The following is a 27,946-nucleotide window of genomic DNA, read 5'->3' as shown; positions in this document are numbered from 1 at the left end:
AACTCTTCTTACCAGGAACCTGAAAGAGAGAGAGAGAGAACTGTTCCATCTCCTCCTCTGAAAGATAGACCGGGAATGTGGTACAATCCAACAAAAGGTGACAAGCTGCATCAAAAGCTTCCTTGCAGTCACCTCTAAGGGGTCCCAAGACAAGCATCACTTGTTCTAAGTCCCACTCTTCTTCCTCCTTTTCCTTTTTAGTACCACAGTTGTGGTCAGAAGGAAGAGGATCAGAACTTTTGTTCTTGAATGGTGAGCCTCGGACTGAGAACAAGTCTGAAAGCATTTGTTTAAACTGAGGTACTGTGATCTGCTTTGCATCCCATGGGCTCTTTTTCTTGCCAGTATTTTCAGGTAATCTGTAGCCATTCTCTTTCTTCTCCTTTCCATTCAGATTCATTGTTGAGATGCTTCCATTACTCATTTCCTGAAATTGCATCCCAAAAATGTATTTACTGGAAAACTTGGCAACTAGCTCTTGGATGCAATACAAAGTTTTCTGAATGCTCCCCCCTTTCTTCCAGACATCATCTCTCTCGAGGGTCACGGTTGGCACTCCCAAATGCTGAGAGAGCTCTGGGGAAGAGGCACTTAGACCAATGCCACTATCTTCTGACTTCAGGGTTGGGAATGGAGTCTCATCTTCTTCCTGCAGCACAGACTTAGTCTCCAAGGTTATGTCCACATTTTCCCTTTTCACCGGGCTCTAAAACGGTAACGTTAATGCGGTTAATGGGGCACTGTGTAGATCACTTTAGACTACCTAGTACTATGGCAGGCAGTAGGGAACAACAATGACAGAAAAAAACCCTAGTATCTGCAGTTTCCAGATATAGATTACTTTTACAGAATCATGAGACATGGTTAGTTAGTTCAACTTACCTGCATTTAAAACCAAACAAATGTTTGTATGATTGACTCATTAAACACCAACAGATCCATAGCTACAGATGCTTAGCTAATGGAAATGTTTCCCTAAAATCAACACACCACTAGAACAGTGTTACATATGTTGGATCGTTTCTAATCAAATGCATGTATTTATTCGACTGCAAATCTTTGGCAGGCTGTGCTAATGTGATTGCTTTACACCATCTATTTCTCATTCTCTGTCATGGTCTCTTACACACAAACAATACCACATTGTGTTAAACCAATATATTAATTAAAAGCCTTGCAGACCTAACCAGCCGTAAAGCTGGGTTTGATTTATTGACTTGAATCTTTAGCAACTGCATAATGTTGAGTGCCTTTTCAAAACCTTTAAATCAAATGCTTCTCAAGAGGTAGGATTATAGCCCCTGTTGCAGACAAGACTATAAGCCTTCACTGTCACAAATAATTCGAACAAGTCAGACTGAATATGGATAATAAGGCATCAGATAGCTCTGGAACAGGCCAAAGAAGGTAAGTTTCAAAAATCTTTATTATTGCAGTTATTGTCTAGGTTTAAGTTAGGAGAATTATCATTTTTAAAATAAGTTATGTCACTAACAATTTTAAACATCTATGAGTAGTTGAAAAACACCTACCCCATTTCCACTTCCTGTCTCAGTGTCCAAATAGGAAGGGGGCATTTGCACTTTGCTAAGCACCTTAAAAGAGGTCTTTAAGGCATGAGTGAGTTCAGGTAAATCTAATACTTCCATATTTTCCAGGAGAGACTGCACCATATAACTGAGCATCTGTGGAAGATACTGAGTCTGCACTTCAGAGTAGAGTTCCTAAAATAAAAGCATTATTTAAAATATTATTATTCAGCTGTCAAGCAACACTGATAAAGTCAGTTCATGAATGGATAAGCTGTACAAACTTGTTTCAGTGCTATTCCTTCTTTCTTCCTTCTACAGGATGGACAGTAAATCATACCCTAAAATTCTCATGACATTCAGCGAGCTACTATGAGATCCAAAAGTCCCAGGAAATTATTTATCCAGGAAGGAAAAGGTATGTTTTCATTCTTTGATAGAATCACCATATAAAAAAATGCAAACAATTTTTATTTTGTTAGGCAGTAGCATGGGTAGCCATATATAATTCATCACACAAAACTATACTTTGCAGGACATAGCATGCACATGCACGTGTACTTCACGTATTCACAATAGGAATTATTTGATTTTAAGTATCTTAAGATTTGAAAGTAGTTAATTTCAGGTTGCCTTACCAAAGGAATCACATCAAGAAGAAACACCAATAGCGTGCAGAGTTCTGAAACTGTAGGAGGAGTGCTAATATTTTCAAGAGGGTATCTCATCTGTGTGGATTTGTTTCTGGATTGAGAGAAACGTTATTATGTAAGTTTTTTTCCCATAAAAATTCTTCTTACAAGAAAAAAGCTTCATTAAAATCACACAAAATACAGAATAGCTAGGCTTTCTGCAGCAAAGTAAATTGGTTCTTCTAACACAGCAGGTTAAAACATTCTGCCAAAATCACATAGATTGTAGCTTGCATGTGAGATGCTAAAATGCTTCTCATTTTCTGAATGAATATCTATACAGCCTTACTACTTCTCTCTTATATTTAGAAAGACATAAAAAGACAGATCTTTAGTTTTCTTCAAAGAAAACTTGTTCTTCTGGGGAAGACTTCTCTCTCCCAAAACTTTTCCTTCTTCAGTTGTCATTTTACAAGTAATTTATTTTGTCCTCAGGATGCTTGTTTACATCTAATTATTTACCTGGTTTCATTCTTGAATTATTTTAGGATGCAACTTACATACCTGACTGATTCTAACATGTGTTATGTCCCTTCTAGAATTTAAATCCTTCAGTAAATCTTATTATCTTACACAGATAACTTTTAAGTGGCATTATTAAGTGAAGCACTATTGTTTGACAACATAACCACCTGAAACAATCTTCAAAACATTTGGTCATGTAATCCCAAAGAAAATCTGTGCTTAAGGACGTGATCAACAAATTGACTGTTTTGACGATTTCCGAAGCATTTTTATTCTCTTTGATTGCACTGCGTGAAAGGGAAAAAAAAGTGGGGGCAAAAAAAAGGAAACAGATGTTAGTGAAGATTCCAAGAGCATGCACATCCCATCCTTTCTCTACAGGCTAAAAGATGCTGGTTGTTCAAAATCAAGGACTAAATCACTCTGTAATAGCTAGACTTAGATAATTTCTCTCTCAAATAAAAGCAATAAAGCTTTCAACTTTGAAAATCAAAAGGTTAGAAGTTCTGTCACCAGATCAATTCTTGGTCAATATAACCAAATTTAATCAATGCCAATCATATGCACTGTACATAATTTTCTTCTCTGCCAATCAAAAAAGTAATCAAGTGTGTGTGAGGAAAACCAGAAGCAATAGAAAAATCTCATCTTTGGTACAGAACTTTGTTAAAAACCTAACCTTCCTTAAACTGGTCAGATTTTACTATGTTAGCTTAATATAAATGACAAAGTTTCAGTTCATAGTTGATAACTTGTAATTATACCTTGCAAGTATGTTGCCACTTTGATTGTAGCTAAGTTTCAGATCAGAACCAAGTGCATCTTTGCAGTAGGAATAAAAGGCTCTAATAACTTCAAGGAACAGATCCCCAACAACCTGTGGCCCTAAAGTTCAAGAAAAAAAAAAATCCAGTAGTTGTATCAAAGTCCCTGCCAAGCATTTCAGTCACTAACTTGTACAGACTTAAATGACTAGGAGCTAAGCTAAAAAGAAATGATCACCAAAGTGGGAAGAAAATGCTTACATGGCTTTTAAAAATGTCAGGTTTTCCAGTTAAAATAAAGGTGAATGGTTAAATATTTGTTGGTGTTTTGTTTTGTTGTTGTTTTTGTTTGGTTGGTTGTTTTTTTTGGTGGCTTTTTCTTGTTGTTGTTTGGGGGGGGTTTGGTTGTTGTTGTTGGCTTTTGGTTTTGTTGGGTTGTTGTTTTTTTTAATTCTAGTTAAATACCATCTGTGGTTCACTTATGAACTTTTTAAGCAATTCTTGGAAAGCCATGGCACTAGTTCTACATTACGCTTAAGTCGCTTCCATAAAGCACTTCCACTGCAATCATTCTTAAATGGGCATAATAATAACAGCCATAAACTGAGTTCACATGTGAAAAAAAATGCCATGTCTGCATCTGTATGGAGAACAAGCAGATTTCCCAATACACATTTAACATACTAATCTTGATTAATTTTTGAAAAAGAAAGGTGTTTAAAATAGCAGATTTAAAAGCTCAAATGCCTAAACTATTTAGTTTAGGCAACTAAACTAAACTAAATAGTTTTAAGAAAAAATTGTAAGTTAGGTGGGTGCTGACAATTGTACCCAGATTTCAAGGCATAGAACTTCTTTGTTTTATCTGAAATTGTCTATAAAGAATAGTAAGTATTTATACCCTAAACATGGAACCATTAAATAAGCAGTGCATAAAGCATTCCAATGAGTGTCTCTAAAAAGGAAAAAAAAAAGTTAAAGTGATTAAGAGCAGCAGAAAAGGACAAAGATTTTTGTTATGCTTTAGTTTGCTTCCTTTAAAAAACCCCAAACATTGCTAAATTCATTCCAAAAGGAAGTGAAAGTCATATTGGCTTAAGGCTCAAGAAGTTGTTTTGTGTGCTGCCTAGAAGAGAAACGTTAAACTGTATAATACAGTTTAGATAAATGACCCTTTCTTGTAGTTCAGATTAACACTGACTGTCAGCCAAATAATACATACAATAGGGTAGTAACTGAGATTAATCAGTACATTTATAATGTAACATCCTTAGTCTCTTCTTCAGGACTTTTGTCAGGAAAAAAAAGTACTTTATGTAAAGAGGCTTTAAATGTAATAGATTTTTAAAAATATTTACATTTTCTTAAACAGCTAAAACCCAGCTAAAACCAGTAGAAGCAAACATTAGCAGCACTGTTGTATAAACAGATTTAAGTATTCATTTGTAGATAAGCAGTACAGAATCCTCATTTTTCCTGGCAGTGCTTTGATAATTCTTTAACAGGAAACATACTGAAAAGGACTTTCTTGACCCATGAAAGAGGATTAGCTTACTAGATACAGGCGCCTGCAAAATGAACTGCAAATGCCAGTCAAGAGTTTAGTCTCAGTACATGAGTTTTATTCTAAGTCTACAGGCTTAGTCACTGGTAACACCATTCTCCTTTTCAGGATAATGCCTAGAATAATATTTTGGAATACAGTCAGTCATTAAGACTCTTATTAGCTTCTAACAAATACCAGTAGGATTCCTATTAAATTCTACAAATCTGTCATATCTCTTTGCTTTATTTTTTTAATGCAGAAAGGAGAACTTGCCCTTTAAAATAAAGGCAGGTAGAGCCACACCCTTCTGGTGCTGGCAACTTCACCTACACAACAGGACAGACACATGACAGGGAAGAGGATGAAATTCTTCACAGCTCAGTCATGAAGTCTGAAACTATAGCTCCCACAGTAGCATCAGGCTGGCATATGCCAGCAGTGCCACTTAGACAGAGGCACCCATACCTCCCCACACCTGTAACAGGTTATTTCCAGCTGGAGTACCTGCAGGTTAAGTGGCACTGCCCCCTTACCTGCAGGTACTTGCCAGCTGTACCACCACGGCATGTAGGACTGCAATGTCTGGTAAAGCAAGACAGTCATGAGAGTCTGACACAAGTGCACAGGAAGGCCTCCAAGCACAGCCAAGCACTGGGAAAAAGCCTGGACAAGAGTAGCACTGGTGGTTTTCCAGATAGAAGCCACTTTATAAGACTGAAAAAAAAAAGAGGTCTGGCAGCATTTTAGAGAATAAGCTCTGAGGATTTAGTAGAGCAGTATCTTGAGACTAGGGCAGAAGTGGCTCCTTTTAACTGGTCCCTCAGATGGCAGTTCTGTGCATGGTAGAACATTTTTCTCCCTAGGACACATCCATGGTACAGAGTGGAGTAATCTGCAGAAAAGCCAGAGATAACCTGGAAAGCACTGTTCTGAACCATGTTCAAGGCAAGGAATACAGCATCCTGCACACACATTCAGAATTATGAGAACTGTGCAGGGTGTTGTATGGAGTCACAGAATACATCTGGTTGGAAGAGACCTCAAAGACCATCCAATCCAACCCTCGACCCAGCACTGAAGGGTCAACACTAGCCATGTCCATAAGTGCCAGGTCCACATGCTGCTTAAACACCTTCGGCCATGGTGACTCCACAACTGCCCTGGGCAGACCATTCTCATGTTTGATAAGCCTTTCTGGGAAGAAATATTTCCTAACATCCAGCCTGAATTTCCCCTGGCACAGCTTAAAACCATTTCCTCTAGTCCCGTCCTGCTGTCAAAGGTGATGACACCAAGATGCCACAGCTGTTAGCAGGCAGAAGTGACAAGCAACATTACCTATTTCAGGTTTGTCAAGGAGACTGATTAGGATGCGGAAGGGTTTCAAATAAGCTTGATGCTGCTCTTCTGTATCAGACTCTGGGAATTTCTGATGTAAAATTTCAACCAAACTCTAGTAAAAAAGAAGACATCAAAATGTTACATGCAGAAGAGAGCCTGCCATTTTATTAAGGCTTGAAGTGTACCTAAATTTGATTTTTTTCTAGTACAATTGGACTTTGATTTTCCATATAGGGAAACAAATCAATAACATCTCATCATCTGTACTCAAGAGCTGATCTTACTCAGAGAAGCATTTTTAAATAATTCAAGTAGTTCAGCAAAAATGCTACCCTTTGGTTTCATTAGAATCCATTTGCAATATAAGTACATACTGTATTGGGATAAAAACAGCAGAGCAGGCATTCAGATAGGTGCAAATATAACCACCAAAAGGATGTTTTCTTTAGGGACAGAAAGTGAAGGACAAAGCATCACAGAAAACAATTCTAGATGCAATTTGCACTAACATTTGAAAGGATTGTAAATACATCCATATGCAATGAATACCAACCTCAACCAAAAGATCTTTAGAATATTTTCCAAAGAAATAAACAGCATGCTCTTCAGAAGCTGTTGAGTCTGGAGCAAAAGTACCACCTTTAATATCAGAGCCTATGAGATAAAGAAAGGCAGCAGGAGTATAGAGATAAACACTACAGTACTGAGCACTACACACATCATTTAAACAAATACTGAAATTACAGTGTTTTTTAACCTTTGCCATTTCAACACTTTGCTTGAAACTAGTTCATTTATTGTCCAAGGATGGCTTACATATCACAGTTTGAGGCATCCAGATGTGCTATACTGAACATAAAACCAAACCAAGGCCAGATCCAGTCACAGGGTCAGCAAGGGTAGCTCTTATGCAACTTGCCCTGTTAAATTTTATCGTCTTCTTACATGGTTCAAAGGAGGTAGGTGAGGAGATGCTATACCTCCTTCATAGGCCCTCCTTGACATGTAAGCCCACAAGGAAACTACTAGACTATTACTTCCAGAAAAGCAAGGTTAAAAGAGTGCCTCATGCCTTGCAGCCCGCTCAACCACTTCAAAATGAATCATGGACAGTGCCATTAATAACTCATCGGATATACTGTGCTTTGGGACAGTGAAACGAATTCAATTTTGAAGAGACCTGTTTGCCAAATGAATGCTTATTTTTATTAAACAGGTAATTAATAAATGGCAAATAAACAACACTTTATTTTATCATCACTTCTGAAAAGGTGGACTATGTTTTTAAGCACTGAGTTTTTTTTTTCCTCTTAGGTATTCCGAATATTGGATACCACTCTATGTTGTACAGTACCTAGCAACCATGCATATAATCTTCTATTGAGTGACATATCTCTCCTCAATAATGTCTGGGTAGCCGATGACAGTATATAGACTAAATCAGTCCTGCGCAATAGAATAGTGCTTTCATTGCAGTCCTAGGATGAAAAACAAAGATATTTTAGCTGTTTATAGACACTGAAACAAGTAAAATTGGTAATTATTTTTTTTTAAACTGGTAATATTAATGTCTTGGGGGAAATAAAAAACAAACCATTAACAACAGAATATTTTGTATACTAAAAATCTCAAGAGACTCTGACACAACTGTGATCATGTTCCTATTTAAGGTACAATTAAGCTAAAAATATTTAAGACTTAATTATGTTATGCCATAAGACTTAAAATTACTTGTTACTTTCAAAACACTGACTATACTACTAGGGAAGTTAGGAAATGATGGGGAACAGCTCTTGTTTCAAGAATATTTTCCTTTTTAGTATTTAACAGAAGTATATTAGTTTAGTGAAGACAATTCCAAATGCTGAAATCCTGCTTGAAAAAGGAGCTCAGTATTTTTTCCATATGCAGTTTCTCAGGCCTGAGTACTTCAAGTACGTTCTAAGTACTACACAATATTCACTGTGAAAGCACATCTCCATCTGAAGCTGTAAGGAGTTTAAAAGGAGTTTCTTCTACTATTAAAACTAATGAGGGAACAAAAACACTGCAAAACTTATTCACTGGTTTTCAAGGTACGAAATCCAGACATCTGGTAATCACAGAGGTAGGAGGTGGACTGGTTTCACAGAAGACACCTTCCTGCAAAACGCACATGTGACAATACCAAAATACTCTTACCAAAGCAGTATAAAATGGGAAAAAGAAGAGAATCACTTCTAGAGTGTTTCTTTGCACAAGGACATTTGAATCCAATACCGATGCACACAAAGATTTTATCTGTAAAAGCAAAAGAAAACATAAAGGTGTTTTACTTTATGGTAACATTAGAACTACAATCACTGTTAGCAATCACAAGAAGGAAAGAAAGCAAACTTGGTTAAAGGTGAACAGTATGTTTTTAAGTAAGAGGATAACTACTCAGCCATTTAACTCCTGTCCCCCAAAATGAGTTAAAAAAAATTGTGGAGTACTGTGAAAAGGATTGTTAATACTTAGGAAATATGGGTTTTGTAACAATACAGATTGCCACGGTGCACATCAAACAGAATGTGAAGCCTCACAAAATGCAGATATTAAAAGTACTTTAACTAGCACTACAGTTATTCCATCACTTATGTTCAACATAAATTACCACCTACTAAACTGCCACCTGCTACTGTTTTGCTGAAGGGGACAAAAAAAAAAAAAAAAGAGATACTAAATTTCAAAATTGTCTTCCAGGAAAATTGTCTTCCAGGACAATTGTCTTCTTCTCTGCAAACACAGAGGAATCTATGTTAAACACTGGACATATTGTACTACAGAAAAGCTGGTCTTCAACCTTAAATGCAAATTGGGAACAAGTAAAGAAAAGATGTCAAATTTATCATTGGCTTTGAAACACAGTCAGTCTTTTAAGACTGTATGCAGTACCAATTACCAAAACCTGCAGAAGCTTCAGAAAACTGACATTCTGCAGGCTAACCAATATCAGTATGGGACATTATCTGCTGTATTTCACGTAAAATGTTATTATGAAGTATTCATGTTAAGCAATTCCATCAGCCTCTCTTTCTCTCTCCTCAAAATATTTTTAAGAGCCTGTCATTCTAATTGAATACAGAGAAGTCATAATCTGCTAGTATGCTAGTAGTATGTTCCACAAGCTCTGTAAGACTCTTCCACAAGTGCAATGAACTTACTGTGAGGTCATAATCGGTGCCAAGCATGTACTTCTGCTGTTTTCCAGGTAGCTCTCTGTTGATATGGCTGACAACAAAAAGAGAAGCAGGCAGCCTGATGGATGGGCTGGCCAAAACACTGCCCCAGAGTGCTCCATAGAACATTTCCTGGCCCATCAGTAGGGACAGCTTCACAAGCAGGGCATCTGTTCTGTATGGAAATATATTTGGCATAAGAAATCATGTTTTTATTAGTTCAATTTTATACCATAAAAAAGCAATTGTAAACAGAATTAGGATTGTAGCTGGCATTATTTATTGGATTTTCTCATCATTCTGCTATTTGCATTGCCCTTTTCACAGGAAGATGGCCAGCACCTGATTGTATCAAAACAACTGAAAAACACTCAATCCTTTGACTCTGTGCACACTCACTGAAACAAAGTCTCTATGCATACTTTGGAAGCTTCTTGTCTTGAAAATTAAGATGAAAAAACTAAGTTTTAACCAAATTGTGGCAGTAGCTCTGACTGCAAAATATTTACAGTCAAAGGTGTGCAATGCTGAGTTGGAAACAATTTAAGCTGATGCTAGACTCTGAAAGCCAATTTTCAGTCTGGGAACTGGAAGATAATCTACATATCTGTATATAGAAATCCAAGGGCAGAAGTTGTAAGTCACTGAACAAAACCAAAAAAGCAATAAAATTATATGCTGTCAGTTACTGAACACAGGACTGTACACTAACACTGAAATGAGTTTAAAAGGTATTGGAGGTCTTGTGTCTCAGGGCACATTTGCTGCTTTGGAAATTCTGTTAACACTCTGATATTTGATTATAACATAGGAATTAAAATGTCACATGAGGAATGTAGAAGTGAGAAAAGAGGAAGAATTGTCCAGGACAGAAGAGGGACACTCCATCCCCCAGAATCTGATGTTCTTTTCCACTTCTTTATAAAGTAGCTCTTGAGCCATATTTTATTTTCCATTTTCTGTCTGTGTCTGTGTGTAGACTCTGATGTATGTGAGTGTTTAAGAAGGAAATAGTTTTTAGGGTGAAGCATGACCTGAGCTAGTACTTTTGACACTTTCAGGAAAAGCAGGGGATGTATTGGTGTTAGTGCTTGATGGTGAAGATTTGAAAACATTCAGTGAAAAGTCTCTCAAGAAGTTGAATTTTAAACTGATCTAACACACCTTGCAATAAGATACTTCAGTCTATGTTTCACGCTCCAGAATCCTTACAATGAAAGAGAAAACTTTCTTGTGCAATTTTTGTATTTCACAAAATAGCATTAAAACAATTTTATCATACATCTTCAATGGTGAAATATACAGTCAGTTCCTGTCTGTGATCCTGTTTGCTCAAGGCACAGAGATAAACAGTGCCATCAAGAAAGAATAGGGGAAAAGGGTATAAAACCAGAAGTCAGATCTTGGAAGTTGATCTGCAGTTCCCATTAACTCACTACTTCAAATTTAGTCAGTTCCAAAACAAGTTCAGTATCACTGAAAAAGTTCCCAGATAGACAGGAGATTTAGTTCCAAAGGATGCCCTTTCTCCCCCAAGTCCCCAGCAACTAGCTTTGTAGAAAGATAAAACTATACATCATCTCACAAAAAAAGCATATACTAAAATTCTTGTTTCTACAGCAGATGTATAAGAGGTGTATACATGGATCTGGCATTCTAGAATTGGCAACTGAATGCTGCTTGCCAAGTTTGGAACACATGCAAGATACTTTTAGTTGTTCCAGCAATTAATACGAGCCTTCAATTTAACACCTGTTTTTTAAAAAGGGGATTAGACATAGCAGTATTTTGCTTTCCAACTGTAATCTATGCAGCCTAGCATATCTCACTTTGGTCTTTGTGTGGTTTTTGTTTGTTTTCTTTTTTATCAGTTGTACATGCAAAGGCAGAGAGAATAGCTGACATAGCCAGACTGGTAATACAGAAGGAAATGAGTTACTAATGCAACATTTACTGACTCTTTAAGCAAAGAAACATTTGGATGAAACCTATAGTGGTTGAGTTTTTTAACATCTTTAAAAACAGTTCTGGTAACTCATGGGTGCTGAGCTGTTCTTCTCAGCACACTTCCTGATCCTGGCTTTGTCATCATTACTACCAGGCCACCTATGTAAGGAGTAAAGTTTGTCTTCCTCTAATTGCCTCAGCATTGTTTGCCTTCCCGAGGTGTTTTCACACCATCCCATCATCCCAGAGGGATCCCTGCTTATCTACAAGACCACAAACTCTGTGCTGATAACCAAGGGATGCTGAGGCTCACTGTGACAAGTTTTTGTGGGCCTTCTGATGCACAGGACTCCAAAACAGTACATCCTCATGTTTGCCAGCCCAAGATGTTTTCACATCATTATCCCAGGAAGATCCTACTTATCTACAAGACCACAAGCTCTGTGACAATAGCAGCTGATAACCAGACAAGGCCACAAGTTCCACTCTCAAGAGTGTAACTGTTAGGCTGGGACTGGCATACATAACTAACTGTGGGACTGGTGCTGACACCAGTCAAAAGTGCTATAACCACGGCAATTGAATGGGGCAGCGTGGCTACATATGGGATTGGAAAAGCTGTAAAACCCTGGAGGTAACAGGGAAAGTTTGAAGCTTTCCAAGGCCTTCAGGATCAGCAATACATCACCTGGATCCACAGCGGTAAATATCTTTGCTTTTGCTACCCCTTTGCTTTTTCTTCCTCCTTTCGTATATTTCTAACTTTTCCTCCTACACATGTAAGCAAAATAAAAGTCAAGTCAAGGGCTTTTCCCAAACCAGCTACTCAGATCCTTCTTGGTTTCTCTCAGGAGATCCATAAAAGAACCATCCTTTCTGCAAAAGCAGCTTAGAGGTAGGAGAGAAACTTTTTTCCACAGCAGATTTTACAAGAGTTGCCTCTTGCCTGTGTTACCTGAGGGTAAGTAACTGCTACAGAAAGACTGGAAAGAATTCAGCTTCTCTCTTGTGTTACAATACTTAAATAGAACTTATTGACAGAGCAGTGGCTTGGGGAGTCAGGTTAATTATTAAGGAGTTCAGTGGAGTTTTAAGAAATTGATTTTATTAATGTCTTTCAGCACATCTATTTTTAACCCTCCTTTTCCTCTTCTCTCCAATTCTCCTCCTGAGATGAAAATAGAAGGGGAAAGAGTTATTCTACTTCAAACCTATTCATTGCATTTTTCAGGGACTCACTATTTTTCTACCCCTAGAAGCTCTTTATAAAGCCTTCTATAGAGAGCTGACAGAAATTTCCTAGGAAAGTGAAACACTGCATAATGCTTTAAAATTAATATTTATTGTCACCTGTCATAAATCTCTGATCCTTCTTCCAATCCAGGCAGCAGTCCAATTACAAAGGCTTGAAGACCAGGCAAGAGGGACTTTTGGAGAGGAAGGAAGTATTTTTCATACAAACCAAGGAGAACAGGCCTCACTGACATTGCTGCATTTGCCAGCAAAGGAAACAAACCAGAGCTGTATTAAAACAAACAAACAAAAACAAGAAAAAGAAAGGTAAGAAAAAAGTACTTAATTGAAACAGACTGTGAAATGCATACACCTTTAAAGAAAAGTTTACCTGTATAAGAATAAATCCTTGGCAAGCCATTTTGTCCCAATGATTTTAAAGATTATTTCATAGGTTTCTAGTGCCTTTAAATGCACTCCACTAGGCAGTGCTGGATGCAGACACTGAGATAATCTTTTGCTGATGATCAGCCGTCTTGGCAATAGAGAATACTTCAGGTTACTCTGAAGAGCCTGTGAAAGAAAAAAGATAAGAATAAATAGCTGTAATAGAAAAGATGATGTATATGATGAGTGCATGCCAAAGAATGAGAAGAACTAAATGTATTCAGGACTTTCTCCTATATTCTCTCATAAATGCATTTTGTTACACTGAAACAGCAGAATACCACAAGTGAATTTTCATACGGAATCAGTCATGACCAATCTAGAAAAGTCTGGTCTTACTTTGCTTAGAGGCTGGAAACAGAAGTCAAAGAACAGGGTAGGAACAGCATACCCTTATCCTGTCTCCAGGGGAAGGGGGTAAGTGACAAGAAGAACATCTCAGTTTTTAAGGACAGGGAATTTGTAAGTTATTAAAAAATAAGTAAGAATTAAATAACTACCTTTTCTTGCAGATTTTCATTTCATGCACAGCTGAAACACAAGCAAATAACCTTCCAAGCAAAAAAGTCAGAATAACGCCTTAGAATTTATCTGTAATTGTATGTGGCTGCTTTCAGTAACCTTTACTAAGTATAGTCACTGTACTGACATATCAGTAAAAGATCTCCAAGACAGGAAATAAAATAATTAGTATTGCAGACAGGCCAGCTCTTTGGAACATACAAACTGTAGCACCTTTCTTTGGAAAGATTACTCTTTTCCTTGAGCAATGCATGCATTTTAGCAGGGTAATTATGTAAGTCTCCTCAATGCAGAGACAATTACAGAAACAAGTTGCAAGTAAATGGCACTTTAGCCTTTGCTTGCCTCTGCTAAAACACACAGATGTTTCACCACAGATTAACATTTGGGATGGTTTCAGGATTAGGCAAATTCTTGACTCTCCCAAAGGTTAAGTCATGTTCTTATCCTACGTAATTGTTTTAATTTGAGGTTGTTCTATCCTAAGTGAAAAGGAGTTTTGAAAAAGCAGCATATGACTGAACCAACCTTTATTTGTTCATTTCCAAGAAACAGCAAAACAGTTCTGCAGTTGTCACAGCATTCACTTGAATGCTGAATACTCTTAGCAGCAGCGGTAAGAGGAAGAGATAAAACCCATCAGCTTTCAAAGGTGTGTGAAACTTATCATTTAAGACTGCAGTTGGTGAGCTAGGAATCTGTGTGACTATTATTGCATTATTTCTTCCATTTGCTGCCTTGCCTAAACTGAGACCAGCTGTTAGTAAAGCATTTATAGTAAAAAAATTTACTCAGGAAGAAAAAGGCTGAGAAGTTGAAACAACAGTAAATAGAAAGGTGGCTCCATTCTTAAATACACAGACTACTGATGCAATTTAGAGCCAATTAATTTCTTTCCTTCCCTCCCCCACTATGAACACGAGATCTGAATTTTAATAGGTACTAAAAACTAGAGTGCAAGAATCCAGCAGTATTTCATAAATGAAAATAAACCAGGTTATGTTTGTGAAGTTATCTTTTATATCTTTTGCATTTGAGACATTTACTCATGTATTACATGAGTAATATTTATTTCAATATTAAAGAGTGAAAGCCTTGATACATGTAATAATTTTGAAGAGTACTTGAAAGCTGGACTTTGAAACATTCTATTTATATTGGCTGATATGTATTTGCCCACACCCTCTGTATATATAAAAGGCAGCAATTACAACAAAAATAATGCCAGTGGTAAATATTTTCCCCTCAAACTTCAGATTGAACAAACACCATTTTAATAATCTATCAGTTAAAATTTAAATATCAACTAGGCAGAAAATGAGAACATTCACCCTCTCTCACACACAGAAAAAAAAACCATCTTATTTCATTTCCTAAAGATGTAAAGTAAATCTCTCCCAGCAAATAAGCAAATAAGAACTCTCCTTCCCCAAACACCCAGTATAGCTAATGAAAACATGTAGTCAGAAAACGAAAAAGTACTCCAGGCACCTTAAGATTTGAATAGTGGATATTCAGGGATAACTCAGTGTTAAGTATTTCTCCTGGGTAGCTCTGAAACCTTTATATGTCCACATTCCAACAGGTGAGACTAACTCAGAACAAAGCTATATTCATGTATGTGTGCCAACCATGCTGCTTCACCTAAAGAGTTAGAAGACATCTCTATACAGGAAGCAAAATTTGAAGACATTTATTATGTTCTTCATACAAAAATTGAGAGCTTCTGCCCATGACATTAGAATGATTTGGAGATGAAAGTCTCTCCTCAAAAGCATGTAGCATTTTTTTCCCAACTTGGGTTTAAGAAATACACAGTTGGACATGAGCTACAATTCTCCCCAAAAGTGGATGTTCTTGCTTAACAGTTGTTTCTGATCTTCCAGTAGATGCAAAGCATTTTAAATCACACTGCAATACATTACAAGACTGTGGATGGATCAAGAGCCATTCCAGCAGAAGAGGTGTGCTGGCTGCTACTTTGCTGAAAGGTTCAGGTTCTTAACAGCTTCCCTAGAACTGCAGGGCTCAAACAATTTTAAAAGGGTTGAAAGACATTAATTAGCAAATGGATCTAAAACTATTCACTGAAATAAGAATGACAGATTACACATATTTCTAAATGCTAATTAGCCTCGGTGAGTCAAAAGGCAAAGCTAAGAAGATTGATTTTTAAATATCCTCAGCTTCCACAATCGAAAAAGAGTTCTCACTGTATGTGAGATCTAGGACAGCTGAAAAGGCATCATAATTTCAGCTGTTACAGATAGTCAAATGTTGTGGTAGCAAGCCTAATATTGCTGGCATTGTATGCACATGAAGATCCCATCTCAAACCATTGCTTCCACATTCAGAATCCAACACTAACGGCTACAGGTGGACAACTCTGCTCACAGGTTTCAACTTCTATTATGCACCCATCATTTGATTGTTGTGAGCTTAATTTCATTGTCTTTAGTTACATATGGGCTGAAGCCCATTCACGATCTACTTTCCCTCCTTGTCTCCAACTACTTTCCACATGAACAGTTACAGTGGCAGAAGAGGTAAATGTCACTGGAATTCCTAGGAAGGGTTGGCTTGAGAAGCCTGAAGTGCCAGCAAGCAGGCCACACTTAATATATCACGACAGAGTCTGTTTTTCACAGATCACTGAGAAAGCAACAATCCCAGAAAAACAAGAAGTATTTGACCTACCATTGGCTTTTAAAACAAAGACCTTAATTAGTACGTCAAGAAAAAATGAGACATACAAAGTAATGGCTTGTGTCCACATGTAGCATCCAGTTTTCAACTTTTTAGAGGTTCTTTTTCTTTATGACTGAATAGAAACATTATAGACACTAAACACTTTCTAACACATTTGCATGCTCAGTTTCTTTGAATACAAAGGGAAAACTACCTGTTCTTTGCAGCAACGTATACATGTGCCTTAAAATTAATCACACACACAGAGACGTATTCACATTTCCACAGGTACTGGTTTAAGTCATTCTGCACTGCTTTATAGCACCAGTAGAGATGGGTTAGATCATTTTGCCTGGACATAAAAATCTCCAAGCAAATGTTTTTATTTACGTAACTAGAATTACAGAAAAAATGCAGCACATCCATCAATTTATAAGATTATCTTCAACTGGGAGATACTATACTCTTGTTTTACACCACAGTGGTTTGGAGGTGAGGGGGAGGAGAGCCTGTGATCTCATTTTCCACTGATATATTTTCCAAATAATTTAAAAAATACCAAACAAAGCTCCAGCTTCCATAAAAATAGCAGCATGAAGTTCAAAGATGGTTGTGAAGAAATTGTAAACAAGGAGTTGGAGTTATATTCAAAAAAGGGGAAAAAGAAAACGTTTCAAGTATCCCTAGCTCTGCACGTCGCATTTGTGCATCGGGTGTGGTGAAGCTCCATAAAGCAATTAAGAGGCAAAGCTTCCCTTCTCAAAGAGATAAGGCTTACATTCAACAGAAGGCAAGTGGTGCTTGTGTTTGTAATTTGGCAGGCAGCTGTTCTAAAGCCATGGCAGTTGGAGTTCTCATATGAACTAACCGATGTAATTAACAGCTATGCTCATTAAATCCATTTTCGAAAAGAATCCTTTTCTTCTTTCTCCTCAAAAACATTATTGTAACATTAAAAGTTACTGCTGAAACAAGCAATGGTTGTGCAGCTACAGTGATTTTTATGCTCTTTCCCCTTTCCCTTCAAATAGATCAAGTGTTTGGTTAAGATCATATTCACCTTCACGTTTTTGAAGCAATAAATGCCTACAGAAACTAAAAGTAATTTACTTACTTTCTATGGAAACCCAAATTTAAAATGCAAACCAAAATCCCAAACCTTTGAAATTACGGACTAAAGACTAAAACTCATTATTGTAAGAACTTACAGTCTGTGCATTTACACATTTGTATTATGTTGTCTAAGGATAAAAAAGCAGCTTGAAAATGCTCTTTCAGAGCAAACATTACTATCACTACCGAGCAAGTCAACTGTGATGTAAACAGAAAATTAATCCCTCTAGAAAAAAAATAATTTTTCAAAAGTTATAATATTTTGTTCTCACAGTGAACAATAACTATAAATTCACATCTTTCTCAGAAAAGCCAGACTGCTTGCCACCCAGGCTCACTGGCAACAGTCACCAGCAAAACTTCAGTGCGAGTTCCATACCAAATACTGCTGAAAAATTGCTGATGGAGATATTTCTGCCAATATGCATGGCAAAATCCTGTCCATTATTGCTGTCACACAGATGCAAGATGGGGTTTTTTGGTAGGTTTGTTGGTTTTCTTGTTTGGGTTTTTGTTGGTGTTGTTTTTAAATATATACAGATTAAATGAAGAAGCAGGGGAGTATCACTTGCCAAAACCACAGTAAGATTGTGTGCTTTCCTGTGAATCAGTACATTTTAGAGACTCTTTTTGAAAACCTCCTTTCACATTTTCCTTACAAAAGCAGGCTGTGCAATCCAATACTTACTACTGCTCTGTTCTTTGTTCTGTAAACTGTGTCACTCATCTATATGGTTTGCCTGTACCCAGAGTTAAAATTTCTAGAAAATATATGCCTATAATCTAGATTAAAAAAACCCAACAACTACGAACTTGGATTTTCCTAACTTTATAATATATACAAGTGGAATATGAGTGAGTTTGAAGGCAAATCTGAAGCCCCTCTTTGAAACATGAATATCCATTTTACTGTCTGTTTAATCCACCTGTTTGCATCTATTTATATTCTTCTATGAAGTTTCTCTTTTGTTATGATGATGCATAAGACCTGCATTACACAAATTAAAATTCAAAAATCTTTCCATTACAAACTCAGGGTGCAGCATATGTTAGTGAATTGTGCAAACTCCAGCTTTTGTTAGGAAATGAAGTTTCTCTCCATCCTTTGCTCATGCTCACACTTGGTACCTGCAATTCTGTTCAGAACAGTTCAGGGGAGATTCATCTTACCTAACCACAGAAGCCTAGGTCAGCTAAAAACATGGACAGCACTGTAGTAACTCACCTTAGGCTCCCTATAAAGCCAGTGAGGAACATATGCAATTTTAGGACATCATTCATTTGACCTACTTTAAATAGCAAGAGATGAGTCACAGCAACAACAAAAAATAAAACCCCTTATTTCTCTCCTTGCCTAAAAGTGATTCAAGGTGAAGCTACCCACATCAAAGTCATCTGAAGTTAGATAAGGCTCATCTCCTTTAAGTGACAAAAAATAGTCTTTCCAGATCTACAAACTGACCCATTTGGGTGACCATTAAGACTGAAGACAACTGGTTTCTCTGATGCTTTCCTGGTTCTACAAGTCACTGCAAAACATCAGTTAGAATCATAGAAACAACACAGAAACTGTGAAAAACAACCTTCAGTTTAACCTTGGTAGCTATGTAGTAACAAAAAGAAGTAGAAGAACTTTCTTTTCACCAAAACTAACTGCAGCAAGAGCTCCATGGTCACTTGTTTCAGTCAAGGCCAAAGGGATCTGGACAGCAACCTCCATTCCTTTTTCCTTGTCTTTAAACAGGAAGACCCTGTGCTGCTTTCTGCAGACTTTGGATTAAAAGGACAATGCCACTCAGCTTCCATAGAAATAAGGGTTCGTGTGTGGGTGTTAACTTGTGGGACTCCTGCCAATAGGAGAAAAAGCCTCAGAAAATACTATACCTACATAAGCAAGAGGACACAGTTAAAGTCAAAAATACTGTCCTGGATAACAAATACAAAGATACTTCAGAAGCATAAGCTTAAAATAGATCTTCCATGCTGTTCTTGAAGTATGAAAAATACTTCTGGAACTCCTGAAGTTACTCAGCCTCTCCCCTTCTCAGCATTTTCACATTTGCTTAATAAGAGGCATTACTGCACACCAGATACTGATGTCCAGGTTCCTGAACATAACCATGTTCAGTGTTTCAAAACATTTTTAACATTGAGATACTGTTGATCTCCTCCCTCTTACCCATTCTCTTACTGCTCATTCATTCACATCAAAAAGAAGAAATTATGCTTTTATGTGAGGAACACCTTCTACTCCCCTTAATGCTAACAGAACTCAACAACAATATTTAGGTTTTAGGATGTAAGAGACCAAGTAATCACAGGAGTTAAGAGAATAGTTATTGATATTTTATTTCACAGTCCTCTGCTTGGCAGCACATTCCCTTGGCATCCTTATCTTCAGATAACAGACAGAAGCTGATGAACTCTGGAGATGATTTGCTCTACCAAGTCTTAAGCTCCTAAAATGATTAAGTCCATAAAACACCACAGCAGATGGACTGATGTAACAAGCCTTTTTGCTTGGTTTCTACCATGCTGCTACAGAGTAAGAGTTTCAGATAAGTGTTAATCAGTTTAGTGTGTTCATGTAGATCAAACAAAAAGATCAAAGTCTACCTCTTGCCACAGATAAGAAATATCTCAGTTGAATTATTTCTTCTTTTCCCTTTTGAGAGAAGCATTTGGAAGGTCCCTGGCCTACCTTATTGACTCAGCAAGAATCGGGATGAAACAGTGAAGGCAGGGTAACATCCATCTTCTCTCCTCTGGAGAGAACATGGCTGCCTTTAAAAAACACTCAATTTGAAAAACATTGTCCAAATTTTCAAGAAGAGTAAGGAGGAAGACCCTGGTAACTACACACTTCAGCACCTGGTAAAATTATGGAGAGCTATGGAGCTATTCTGTGAGTGACTCAAAAACATTTGAGAGATATGTAGACATTGGCCATAGCCAGCATGAGTTCACCAGAGGAAGGTCCTGCTTAATCAACTTAATTTCCTTTTATGAAAAGGTCACCCTTCTAGTCAACCAAGGGAAGCCAGTAGATGTGGGATCTTTTTTATTTTAGCAAAGGTTTTGATACTGTCCATTATGGTATCCTCCTGGATCAACTGCCCAGCACACAGCTAGACAAGTGCACATATGCTGGCTGAGCAACTGGCTGACGGGTTGGCCTCAAAGGGTTGTAGTAGTTGGCATTCTACCAGGATGGCAGCCAGTCATCAGAGGGGTTCCTCAGGGTTCAATTTTAGGGCCAGTGCTCTTTAAAATTTCTATAAAAGACCTGGATACAGGAACTGAGTGTTCATCACGTCAGTTTGCTAAAGATACTAACCTAGAAGGAGCTGTGGTCTCCCTAGGGTGCAGAGAGGCCTTCTGGAGAGACTTGGGTAGACCAGAGAGCAGGGCAATCACCAATCACATGAAACTCAGCAAGAGCGAGTGCCAGATTCTCCATCTGTGATGGGATAACCCTAGTTATATATACAAACTGGGGGATACCAGCTAGAGAGCAGCCTTGTAAAAAGAGATCTAGGGGTTTGGGTCAATGACAAGTTGAACATGAGTCAACAGTGTGCCCTGGCAGCCAAAAAGGTTGACTGTGTCCTGGAGTGCACCAAGCACAGCATATTTGGCTGGTTGAAGGAGGCAACTGTACCACTGGTCTGACCCAGTACTGAGTACAGTTTTGGGTGCCTCAGTATAGGAAGGGTATCAAACTATTACAGAGTGTCCAGAGGAGGGTGACCAAGATGGTGAAAAGCCTGAAAGGGAAGACTTACAAGAAGCAGCTAAGGTAATTTTGTTGGAGAAGAGAAGGCTGAAGGATGTCCTCCATCACAGTCTACAACTTCCTCAAGGGGGGCAGCAGAAGGGGAAATGCTTATCTCTCTCTGGTGACTAGTGATAGGACACAAGGAAATGGAATGAAGCTTTATCAGGGAAAGTTCAGACTGGACATTAGGAAAAGGTTCTTTGCTGAGAGGGTGGTGGGTCACTGCAGCAGTCTTCTCAGAGAATTGGTCAGAGCACCAAGCCTGTCAAACTTCAAGGAACATATGGATGATGCATTTAGTCATATGGTTTAAATTTAGGTAGTCCTGTGAAGAGCATGGAAATGGACTTGATAATTCTATGGGTCTCTTCCAACTTGAGATATTCCATAATTCTGTAATTCTATGGATTCTCCTCCCCCTTGAAAACTCTGTAGAATTAAGGTTTAGCAACAACAGCAAAGTCATGTGAGGCATCTATCAGGTAACAACAGATGTTTCCTTATGAATTCTGTAGGAGTTGCCCCCTCCCATCTCTGTTTCCTTAATGACTGTAGCTACTTTTGTCCCGCCACACTCAGGAAGAACTTATGTTAGAAGAGACTAAATGGGACACAAACACCACACACTTTGTTTCTCAGGCAGGAGGACAAGTTGTTTTCCCACAGAAGTCATCTTTCTTCCTATATTAGGCCATTATTTTCCATGATCATACAAAAGCAGCAAATCAATTACTTCCTCGAATACATGGGAAGTGCATGGTCAAGTAGCAGTGATCTTTATATTATAAATTTTGACTCAGAATATATACGAAAATTTTTGACCTCTTGTTCTATATAAACTCTTTTTTAACTGCTCTAGAGTGAATAAACAGCATCTTGGGGATTTCTTCGATGCAAAGACTAAATTTACTTAACTATATAAAGGAAACAAACACCACTTGAAGGAAAACTTGTTGGTTTTACCAGAATTTCTCACATTTATATAAAAGATACTGACTTAGCTGCTTCCATTACCCTTCCTTTATGAACTACATTTCTCAAGTGGATTTTCCATTTTTCTAAGTACTGTAATTTACAGAAAAGTTAGTAAAAACATGAAAATTAAAAAGAAAAAAGGAAAAACAAAAAGAAAAAAATATTCCTGTGACACTTTACCTTATTGAGCTTGCCAAGAGAAGATATAAGATCCGCCCATTCACTTGATGACTCAAAGTTTCGTAAGGCTTTCTCAATCGCTGAAGAATAATTTCTGTATCTGTAATCACCAAGTAGCTCCTGCTCTTCTGGATCCATCCTCAGTTCTCATAGCAAGGTGAAATGTCCTGGTAAGCTAAAACACGCACACATTTACAAAAAGATAACCTGCACTGAAGTTCAGGCAAACTAAAGTATTAGAAGATAACAATAAATATGCAGAAGCAATGATGGATCACAATAAATAGGTCATCTGAGCAAGTTTCAACACACGAAGTTAAAAATAGTTTAACAGGCATGACTCCTACTCCCCACTGCCTGTTTTAAAAGCCTTGTAGTCACATTTCCCTATTTACGAAACGTTTTTTTCCCTCCATGCAGGTGGATCTCTCGCACAATAACAAAGGGAAGTAATACAAAGTCTCACTATAAACAGCCAAAGCGCTGACAAGGAGTTAGGGAGAACGAAATAATTTTTTTATCTGTGAAGTGTTTTGAAAGGTTACCTGTAGCGGTGGAATGCGAAACATTTCATATCAAAATACAGAGGATTCCTTTCCAGAGGAATCCCATTAAAGAGCCTCTTAGCCCTCAGCAGAAGGAGCTCTCAAAACTTTGTGTCTCAATTTGTCAGCAGATGCTAAAGTGCAAGACTAAGGCATCGTGTCTAAGTGTCAATGCATGGATTCTAATCTTCCTTTATTTCACAAAAAAAACCTATCCATACTTTTTTTTTTTTTACAGAGGAAAAATAAGTTATCCAAACTTGATTTTCTCATGTTCTGCAATACATTTAGATTAAACCCCCAAAAGGCACCTCTTTTAGAATAATAGGAAACAAATGTGCTTGGATTTTGCATACTGAAAAGTCACACCTTCACTCCTGCACTAGTTTTCCTGTCAGCTAATGACAGCTATGACACTAGTTTTCCTGTCAGCGAATATAAAAGTACTCTTCTAATGTAAAAATATTGTTCTACAGAGATACTTAGGTTTAGGAAAGCCAGGTTTAGGTCAATCTATACCACATAACTGATACTGAAAAGAAAGTACAGCCCTGTGACAAAACATAGTGTTTCTGCATTTAGTTTACTACTGTTAAGACATAAAAATAAATCTAATTAGTCCTGTATATTCTTTTAAAGCTGGTCTGCTCTTACAGCTTAAAAATACCCCCAAAGAATAGCCACCAATTTTGTATCTCTTTTTAACTTCATAATCAACAGTAACTACTTCAAATTAAGTTTTTTGGTAGCAAACTCTCAGAAGCAGAGAAATGTTGGAAGCAGCCATGAAAGAGAAGGGATTTTAAGCCACCTATGCACTCCCTTGATAGGATTCAGCCATTGCCAATACAACTACCTTATGTCAGCCAATCCAGATACACCTCTATGGAAAAAAAAAAAAAGGTATCCTCACACAGTGTCATCAGGGCCATGTCTGATTGGTTGTTTTCGCTCGTTTTGCTATAGTAGAAGTTTAATTTTCTGTTTTCACCAGGATGTATGCATTGCTTCTTACAGCTGAGAGAATTAAAGGGAAAAAAAATCCCACTGCCTTGCAGGGTGCAATATTTATCCAAGATACAGCTATCCACGCTCCAACAAGGATTTAACAAAATATCAACCCTCCCATAAAACCTAACAAAGTTTATAAACCCCAATGTACTGCCTGCAAAAATTATGAGCAATCTGATATAAACACTGCCCCAAAACGAGCAGGAAAGAAATTTTCCCTCATCTCGAGTAAGTACCTTAATCACTGGACCACTGGATTGTATTTACACTTCCTGGAACAAAGCATGAGATAGGAAGTATCCTACCAGCATTTTGCTAAGTCAAGAGTACTGCCACATTCATAAATAAGAGATGTGTCCAGATCATTTAGAATTGGACAGCTGTTTTGCTGAACACATCAAATGTCTTCATTTGTAAATGCAATATACTGGCATGAACCCACTTAGAGAACAGGAATCAATCAAATTACCAACAGCACTTTAATATTCTACAAAAAAATCATGTCTTAAAGCATTCTCATAGCATTAAAATCTGGTCTATTTAAGTAAAATTAGGTTCCAAGGGTAAAACAGAATCATAGACGCAACCAGGTTGGAAGAGACCTCCAAGATCATCCAGTCCAACCTATCACCCAGCCCTATCCAATTAACCAGACCACGGCACTAAGTGCCTCATCCAGTCTCCTCTTGAACACCTCCAGGGACGGCGACTCCACCACCTCCCTGGGCAGCCCATTCCAATGGCAAATCACTCTCTCTGTGAAGAACTTCCTCCTAATATCCAGCCTATACCTCTCCTGGCACAGCTTGAGACTGTGTCCCCTCGTTCTGCTGCTGGTTGCCTGGGAGAAGAGACCAACCCCCACCTGCCTACAACCTCCCTTCAGGTAGTTGCAGACAGCAATGAGGTCACCCCTGAGCCTCCTCTTCTCCAGGCTAAACAACCCCAGCTCCCTCAGCCTCTCCTCATAGGGTTTGTGTTCCAGGCTCCTCACCAGCTTCATCACCCTTCTCTGGACACGTTCCAGTACCTCAACATCTCTCTTGAACTTGAGGAGCCCAGAACTGGACACAGTACTCAAGGTGTGGCCTGACCAGCGCTGAGTGCAGGCGAAGAATAACCTCCCTTGTCCTGCTGGCCACGCTATTCCTGATACAGGCCAGGATGTCATTGGCAGTCCTGGCCACCTAGGCACACTGCTGGCTCATGTTCAGCCTACTATCAACCAACACCCCCAGGTCCCTTTCTAGCTGCTCTCCAGCCACTCTGTCCCCAGCCTGCAGCGCTGCATGGGGTTGTTGTGGCCAAAGTGTAGAACCTTGCACTTAGCCTTGTTAAATCTCATCCCATTGGCCTCTGCCCACCCATCCAGCCTGTCAAGGTTCCTCTGCAGGGTCCTTCTACCCTCCAACAGATCAACACCTGCTCCTAGCTTGGTGTCATCTGCAAACTTACTGATGATGGACTCAATTCCCTTGTCCAGATCATCAATAAAGATACTGAACAGGATGGGGTCCAGCACTGATTCCTGGGGGACACCACTAGTGACTGGCCACCAAATGGATGTGGCACCATTCACCACCACTCTCTGGGCCCGGCCCTCCAGCCAGTTTTTGACCCATTTCAGAGTGAATCTGTCCAAGCCACGAGCTGCCAGCTTTGCCAGGAGCTTGTTGTGGCAGACGGTGACAAAGGCTTTGCTGAAGTCCAGGTAGACTACATCCACAGCCTTCCCCGCATTCACCAGGTGGGTAACTTGATCATAAAAGCAGATCAGGTTGGTCAGGCAGGACCTGCCCCTCCTAAATCCATGCTGGCTGGGCCTGATCCCTTGACCATCCTGTAGGTTCTATTCAATTGCACTCAAGATGACCTATTCCATAACCTTGCTTGGCACTGAGGTCAGGCTGACAGGTCTGTAATTTCCCGGTTCCTCCTTCTGGCCCTTCTTGTGGATGGGCACCACATTGGCCAGCTTCCAGTCATCAGGGACCTCTCCTGTGAGCCAGGACTGCTGATAAATGATGGAGAGAGGCTTGGCCAGCTCATCTGCCAGCTCTCTCAGCACCCTAGGACGGATCCCATCTGGTCTCATGGACTTTTGAGGATCCAAGTGGTTCAGCAGGTCCCTTACCGCTTCCTCCTGGATTACAGGGGAACTATACTGGTCCCCGGCTTCATCTGCCAGTTCAGGAGGCCAGTTGTCCTGAAGACAACCTGTCCCACTATTGAAGATTAAGGCAAAGAAGGTGTTAAGTACCTCTGCCTTTTCCTCATCTTTTGTACTACTCAAGAAAAAAAAAAACACAAACACAACACAAAACTTCAACTGTGGGAAAAAACTGAGTTACTCAGTTCTTAAGACACTTCTTTGGACTTTGCTGTGAAAAGACAAGGGAATAGTGTATTCTCACCCTGAAGAGCAGTGATGGACCTAATGATTTACTGTGCAATAATGTTCGTGTATGCACGCTGCTAAATGTCAGCAAGGTTGGAAAAAATCCAATAATCTAAATACGGCAAATTGATCGTGTTTGTAACTATATACAAAGGCAGGAAGATTAAACCGAAACAAAACAAAACAAAAGCCACTTGCCAGTGACCTTCAGGCACGTCTTCCAAATCTCGGGTCACAAACTTCCTTAGTCAATGGCGACGTTAATAGCTACTCATCAACTTCCAGCCTTGTCTTAAGGCAGGTTGACGAGGTGGACACTTCGGCGCTGATCCCAAGGGATCAGACGCTGCCTCCCCGGGATGTGGTGCCTCTGCGGGCAACCTCCCCGCCCCGCTCCCCGTCGTGGGTTACTGATGGCTCCAGAGCCTGGTTGCGGCTTGGCAGGCCCCCAGCAGGGTCACGCAGCCCCGCGCCAGGCTTAGCCACAGCGGGACGGAAGCCCCCCTCAAGGATCGCCACCCTGCGGGACCGAGCTGGGGGTCCGCCAGGCCCTCCCTCTGAGGACACGCAGCACCGCGGCGAAGCTTCAGCTTCACCTGGCAAGCAGGGACGGCCGTGGCCGTACGGCTGCGGCAGCGGCGGTGACAGGGAGGGCTCTCCCGCCGGCGGCGAGCGGCGCTGTTCCCAGGCAGTGCCACCGACGGCCCTCGCTGCATAATGGTCCCCGGTGGGCCACCTCCATGTTCCGGCACCTTTGCCACCTGCCCTTCCCCAAACACCCGACGGCTCTCCCGCCGATTCCGGCCGCGCTCTCTTCCCCGCCACACCCTTACCTGCGAAGGGCCCCGTAGTCCTGCCGCGTCTGCAGCGGCGGCGGCGGCGCGACGTGTCCCAGCCCGCTGCGGGCCGAGGGGGACAGCACCCCGCAATCTCTATGGCAACGAGAAGGAGCCAAAAAGCCTCACCCCTCCCGCTCCGCCAGGGCCACGCCGCAGTCGGCAGCTGGGGTGATACCACTGAAGACAGCGTGGGGAGAAGAAAGCCCGCAAAGTGGTGCAGGGATGCTCCAGACACCCTCGCCCAGTGGAGGCCACGCTTGACTATACTCGCCGCCGAGCCGCAACGGACCTGTCACTGTCGATGAGCGCCACAGCCCGTAGCGGGTCCACCACGACCCCTTCACGAGGAAATGGCACAGCCCGCTGGCCAAGACGGGGCGGGATCGCCCCCTGGCGGCGCGGCCCGAAGAGCACCGCCGCCGAAAGGGGACAGGGACGCACGTTTTCACGTTCTCCGTCGCTGGCGCCCCGCAGCCACAGGCCGTTCTCCGCCGGCCACCAGGCTGCCCGAGAATCGTCGGAACGGCGCTTTGCCGACTGGTCTCGCCCGTGCTCCTCCCTTCGCTTTATGCGTCAGCTTCGGCTGGTCTGGAAACAAGGCGGCGGCTGCGCAGAGCCGCAACCTCCCATTTCCCCAGCAAAGGGAAGTAAAGCAAAAACGTGTCGGCAAAGGCACGTTTGCCAGTTTTGCTTCTGTTCCAGCTAGTTTTAGCACGAAGCACTTCTGACAAAT

General features: G+C 39.9%; 1 protein-coding gene across 1 annotated transcript in view; it reads right to left on the bottom strand.

The window, feature by feature from the left end:
* The window catches only part of DOP1B (DOP1 leucine zipper like protein B), a 47,918-nt gene extending 25,360 nt beyond the window's left edge, over nt 1–22,558 (bottom strand). The window contains exons 1-13 of the mRNA XM_054389754.1: nt 22,421–22,558; nt 13,109–13,290; nt 12,835–13,005; nt 9,523–9,712; nt 8,519–8,617; nt 7,692–7,815; nt 6,891–6,991; nt 6,335–6,449; nt 3,451–3,571; nt 2,854–2,973; nt 2,168–2,273; nt 1,533–1,724; nt 13–706 (exon numbers count right to left, since the gene is read on the bottom strand). Of these exons, the coding sequence (XP_054245729.1) occupies nt 13–706; nt 1,533–1,724; nt 2,168–2,273; nt 2,854–2,973; nt 3,451–3,571; nt 6,335–6,449; nt 6,891–6,991; nt 7,692–7,815; nt 8,519–8,617; nt 9,523–9,712; nt 12,835–13,005; nt 13,109–13,290; nt 22,421–22,558 (2,353 nt within the window). The remainder of the gene's footprint in view (nt 1–12; nt 707–1,532; nt 1,725–2,167; nt 2,274–2,853; nt 2,974–3,450; nt 3,572–6,334; nt 6,450–6,890; nt 6,992–7,691; nt 7,816–8,518; nt 8,618–9,522; nt 9,713–12,834; nt 13,006–13,108; nt 13,291–22,420) is intronic.
* Between the last annotated feature and the right edge of the window lie 5,388 nt (nt 22,559–27,946).

This window comes from Indicator indicator, chromosome 1 (assembly GCF_027791375.1).
Source record: "Indicator indicator isolate 239-I01 chromosome 1, UM_Iind_1.1, whole genome shotgun sequence".
Lineage (NCBI taxonomy): Eukaryota > Metazoa > Chordata > Aves > Piciformes > Indicatoridae > Indicator > Indicator indicator.
This window is presented reverse-complemented; position numbering and strand designations above follow the sequence as displayed.